Consider the following 4,828-nt stretch of genomic DNA (forward strand, 5'->3'; position numbering starts at 1 on the left):
GTAATACGTTTTTCATAACCATATATAAAACCGTAATTACTCACGATGTGGGCATCCGAACTTTTTAATAATATAACTGAACAAATAATTACCGGGTGATGAGTGATGACTCATCTTCACCGTTGGCAAGACCTCCAAAAGAGAAGATCAGAAGCGTTACAAAAACAGATTCTTGGTTCGGTTGATCAAATATGAAGAGGAGAGAAGAAACATCTAAATGGACGATGTACTAGGAGTGAAGATCGAAGGCCCCCCAATGCATAAGATCATATCGCCTCGCAGCAACCCTCATCATGAGATCACCATCGCCAGCTAGCTATATCCCAGGCACCAGGAGCGCAGTGTGCGGGGAATTTGCGTCAGATAAAAACAGAGACCCAAGTAAGTAACCCAGGCTGACTCAGAGACTTGAACAGTCCATGATAGGCCTTGGCGCCGGCTCGATCTCCATATTCGCCTGGACCTGGGTCAAGTCTGAACGCAATATGCATGTGTAGAAGATGTGAGAATGGCAACAACAACACATCTATTGATATTAATTTGCCTGTGCATATTTATACATGTACATTTCACGGCCGAGAACGCGCGAGTCCAGGCGTAGTTGGCGTCGTTAGGTCCAGCACGATGGGCATTCGTGACTGGATGTTGATGCCATGAACAACCGTCAGAGGAGCGGGGTCGGTGGTGACGCGCAGGGTGTATTTGAGTCGGAGGTGCAACGCAAAATTCATATATTTAGAAAAGTCAAAATGACTAATAATTTGTAATAGAGGGAGTATTTGAGTGGATACATACACAAAAACGACCTTAGAGTAGACGGACGGATGGTGGCTACATTTGATTGTCTCCGCTGTTCATATTCAAATTCTGATGAGGGCAATATAGGAGGCACGTCATCAGTTCTTGCCTTTCAGAGGTTTGATCCGGCGCGTGTTCCCAATGCAGAGCATGCACATGCACTCTGTATCTAGCACTAGCAGACTAGCACCCACCTCTCCTATATAAATCCACACCGTGGCATCTGCAGTTCAAACCAAAGCAAGTGCTATAAAGCTCCCACCTCCCTCTCTGCTCGATCTCTCTCTCGCGCGCGCACTCGCACCAACATGGTCAAGGAAGGCACCACCGACGGCGGCGCGGTAACGATCACGGCCGTGACGACGGTGGCGCCGGCGCTGCCGGTGCAGGAGCACCGCCTGCCGCTCTCGAACCTGGACCTCATCCTGCCACCCATCGACGTCGGCGTCTTCTTCTGCTACGCGGCCCCAGGCGGCAGCGCCGCCGCGGTCCTCAAGGCGGCGCTGGCCAAGGCGCTGGTGGCGTACTACCCGCTGGCCGGGGAGGTGGTGGCCAACGCGGCGGGCGAGCCGGAGCTGCTGTGCAGCGGCCGCGGGGTGGACGTCGCGGAGGCCACCGCCACCGCCGGCGCCGTGATGCGGGACCTGCGGCTGGGCCGCCCCGACGAGAGCGTCGAGCACCTCGTGCCCAAGAAGAAGGCCGGCGTCATGTCCGTGCAGGTCCGATCGATTCATTTCTTCCATCTCTAAAAAAAAAGTAAACAACCCAATGAACCATCGACGCTAACAATCTAACATGCACGGCCAGTACAAACATGCACAAAACTTTTCTCATAAAAAAGTATGCAGCAAAACTACTTGAAAAAATGTATGCTCGATGATTCGCGTGCGTAGATGGAGCATGTATGCACTTGATCCCAGTGCACAGCTCCATCTACGAACAGCGTTGCTGACAAAGCATCTATACACGAGAAACGTACTGACGTGGCAAGAATGTACTACGCGTGCGTGCATGCAGTACACCTGCTTAATTACCAGCGCTAGCAGCAGGTTACCAAGAAATTCCAAGATCACGTACGGTTACAGAAGTTTGTGGTGATCACCAACACGCACGAATATTCATTTTCGACCCAAACTTCACCAAAGATATATAAAAATGTGATCTTTCACAGCTTATTGGAGAGATTCCATGGGGCAGCGCAACTACTTACATGGAAACCTTCAGCTACACACTTTTTAGCAGTATGTCATGCCATGCATCGTCATCACTTCGTGAATTTTGTATCCCCTTTGCATGGAAACCTTCTTTTCCTTGAGACCACGACAACGGAATTTTCTAGTTTGCATTGGTACGTATGCCACTTTCATGCTTCAGCAATCATCCTTCTACCAACTTTGAAATATTAGCACACAAGACTTTACATCTGTTCGTACGCACGTGTACAGATTAGCGATTAGGTAATATTTTTTTTCACTGAAGTAATATAATGACTGTAGTACAATTCAGGTCGCCCTGTTTGGCTTGTAGCTAGGATCGCCCACGGTGCGCAAAACATTTTCTGACTACCTAATAGACTAACTTATTTATATTATAGCTAATAAAAACGACGCTAGAACTCCATATGCATGACACGCGCTGCTCAAGTCCCTCGGTCCAGCGTTTAGAATAGATATAACGTATTCATCGTAATGCAAAAAAAAAAAAACAGGGAGAGCAAAATCTAGCATAATTATCTTATGTTTTTGTTGATGGTATTTTTGGTGTAAGCTTTCCCCCAAAAGTACAATAGCATGTCGAAAAGTACTTCCTCCATTTCAAATTATTAGTCGTTTTGACTTATACGACATATATGTACTAGCTAAAGTGACATCATTATTCATAAATGTTCTGTTTGAACTTCTAGTACGTGAACTAGCTATAATCATGACATCATCATTCATCACTGTTCTGCTAGCACATGCACGCAGGTTACAAAGTTCAGGTGCGGCGGCGCTGTCGTCGGCTGCACCTTCGACCACCGCGTATGCGACGCCTACTCCTTCAACATGTTCCTCGTCGCGTGGGCCGCAGCCGCCCGGGGCGACAGCCCCGCGCCGCCGGCCCCTTCCTTCCGCCGCTCGTTCCTCGCGCCTCGTAATCCAGCGCCACCGTGCACCGGCACCCTCGCGGACCGCCTCTTCGTCCCCGTCAGCCGCGCGCCGGCCCCGCCGGACACCGCCGCCGCCAACCGCATCTACCGCGTGGCCGCCGCCGACGTCGCGGCGCTGCAGGCCGCGGCGGGGCCCGGGCGCACGAAGCTGGAGGCGTTCACGGCGCACCTGTGGCGGCTGCACGCCCTGGCGGCCTCGCGCCGCGGGATCGGCTCGTGCTGCATGGGCGTGGTCGTGGACGGGCGCGCCCGCCTCCGCGGCGACGGTGCCATGCGGGGCTACTTCGGCAACGTGCTGAGCATCCCGTACGGCGTGATGGGCGCCGGCGCCCTGCGCGGCGCGGCGCTCGCGGACGTGGCGCGCGACGTGCACCGGTGGGTGGCGGAGGCGGCGACGGGGGAGCACTTCCGCGAGCTGGTGGACTGGGTGGAGGCGCGGCGGCCCGAGCCGACGGTGGCGAGGGCGTACCTGGGCCGCGGAGCCGGCGGCGAGGGCGCGACGGCCTGCGTGGTGTCGTCGGGGATGCGGCTCCACGTGGGGGAGGTGGACTTCGGGTGGGGCCGGCCGGCGTTCGCGTCGTACCACTTCCCCTGGCCGGGGGCCGCCGGGTACGTGATGCCGATGCCGAGCGCGCGCGGGGACGGCGACTGGGTGGTGTACGTGCACGCGGCGCCGGAGGTGGTGGAGGCGATGGAGGAGGAGCCGACGGTGTTCAGGGCGCTGGACAGCGGCTACATGTTAGGATGAAGCGCCTGGGCGCCGGCTGGTGGGAAGATGATGCAAAGTGATGGCGCCATCGTGACATCGTGCTGCGTGTGGGTACGTGTCTAGTTCGTGTTTCACCATGCCGTAGGGCTCCGTCCATCAGTGTGCGTGTGTGCTGTATATGTGTGCCGAGTGCCGTGGTGTTCACGTGGAACCGCGTCAAGGGACAGTAAGCAAGACAGGACAGAACTGCTACTGTAATAAGTGTGTGATATATATATATATTTGTATCACATTACCTGATCAATGGGGGAGTACGTACCTTGGCTTGTATCTGGTTAGGAAGCAGTTAGGCATACGCACCAGAGCGATCAAACTGGGTAGGCGTGTTCAAATAAAAAGTAATTAAACCACATGCCCGCACAAGAATTCTAGTTTGCTCGGAAGTAGTTGGGCCTCGATTGTTCAGTCGGGGATTGGGTCATCAGCGTGCCTTCTGGTTAGAGAAGCTTATAGTTGTTCTTAGACCCTATTTGGTTTCTAAAAACCACTAAAAGTTCCTGGTCTAAAACTTTTACTCTCATCTTGTTTAGTTTCAGAGACTAGAGGGACTAAAGGCCATTTAATGAAATTGACGAAGTACAAAAATACCCCTGCATGCACAATAAATGAAGGGCATTTGCTTTCCGCCGCCGCAGAGGCCAGTGGCGAAGCCAGCCCAAAAAATGACCTAGGGCAGAGTTCAACATCAAAATTTTCGCACGGCCAAAGTGATGCGCCGAAGATTGCTGCCCAGTTGCAAGCGCCCGCGGCAGCGGTGCACGGGATCCGCTGACGCGGCTGGCGGGTGTCGAGTTGGGGTTGCAGGACGGACTGACGGACGGACGCGGAGCGCCATCGTGCAACGACAACAATGCGTCAGCGTGAGTGCCTGAGCGGGACTGCAGGCAGGGGGGTGGATGGTGAACTGCCAAAGTCGCCAGCGGCGTCTGGTGGCAAGAAGACGCAACGTTGGGCTGGGGCTAGGCTGAACCTCTTAAGAGGCTACAGCCCACTCGACCGGACGGCCCACGAGATCACGAAGTCCTCTCGTGCAGTGCTCCATTGGCCCAATCTGAGTCTCGCAACTCTTGGCAGTAGATGACCGTCGTCCTCACGTTCGGGGGAGGGGGGCG

General features: G+C 54.2%; 1 protein-coding gene across 1 annotated transcript; it reads left to right on the forward strand.

Moving 5' to 3' along the window:
• The first annotated feature begins 949 nt into the window (after nucleotides 1–949).
• Nucleotides 950–4,066, forward strand: LOC120683535 (coniferyl alcohol acyltransferase-like). Its single transcript, XM_039965616.1, has 2 exons — nucleotides 950–1,517; nucleotides 2,766–4,066. The coding sequence occupies exons 1-2, from the start codon at nucleotides 1,107–1,109 to the stop codon at nucleotides 3,693–3,695; spliced, it is 1,341 nt and encodes a 446-aa protein (XP_039821550.1). The 5' UTR covers nucleotides 950–1,106; the 3' UTR covers nucleotides 3,696–4,066.
• The last annotated feature ends 762 nt before the right edge of the window (nucleotides 4,067–4,828 follow it).

The sequence above is a fragment of the Panicum virgatum genome, chromosome 7N (genome assembly GCF_016808335.1).
Source record: "Panicum virgatum strain AP13 chromosome 7N, P.virgatum_v5, whole genome shotgun sequence".
Classification (NCBI taxonomy): Eukaryota; Viridiplantae; Streptophyta; class Magnoliopsida; order Poales; family Poaceae; genus Panicum; species Panicum virgatum.

Bases quoted from the DNA above. Each gene is read 5' to 3' on its own strand.
- LOC120683535 (XM_039965616.1), top strand. From the start codon at position 1,107: ATGGTCAAGGAAGGCACCACCGACGGCGGCGCGGTAACGATCACGGCC. The intron at 1,518-2,765 runs GTCCGATCGATT...ACATGCACGCAG, and splicing joins CCGGCGTCATGTCCGTGCAG to GTTACAAAGTTCAGGTGCGG.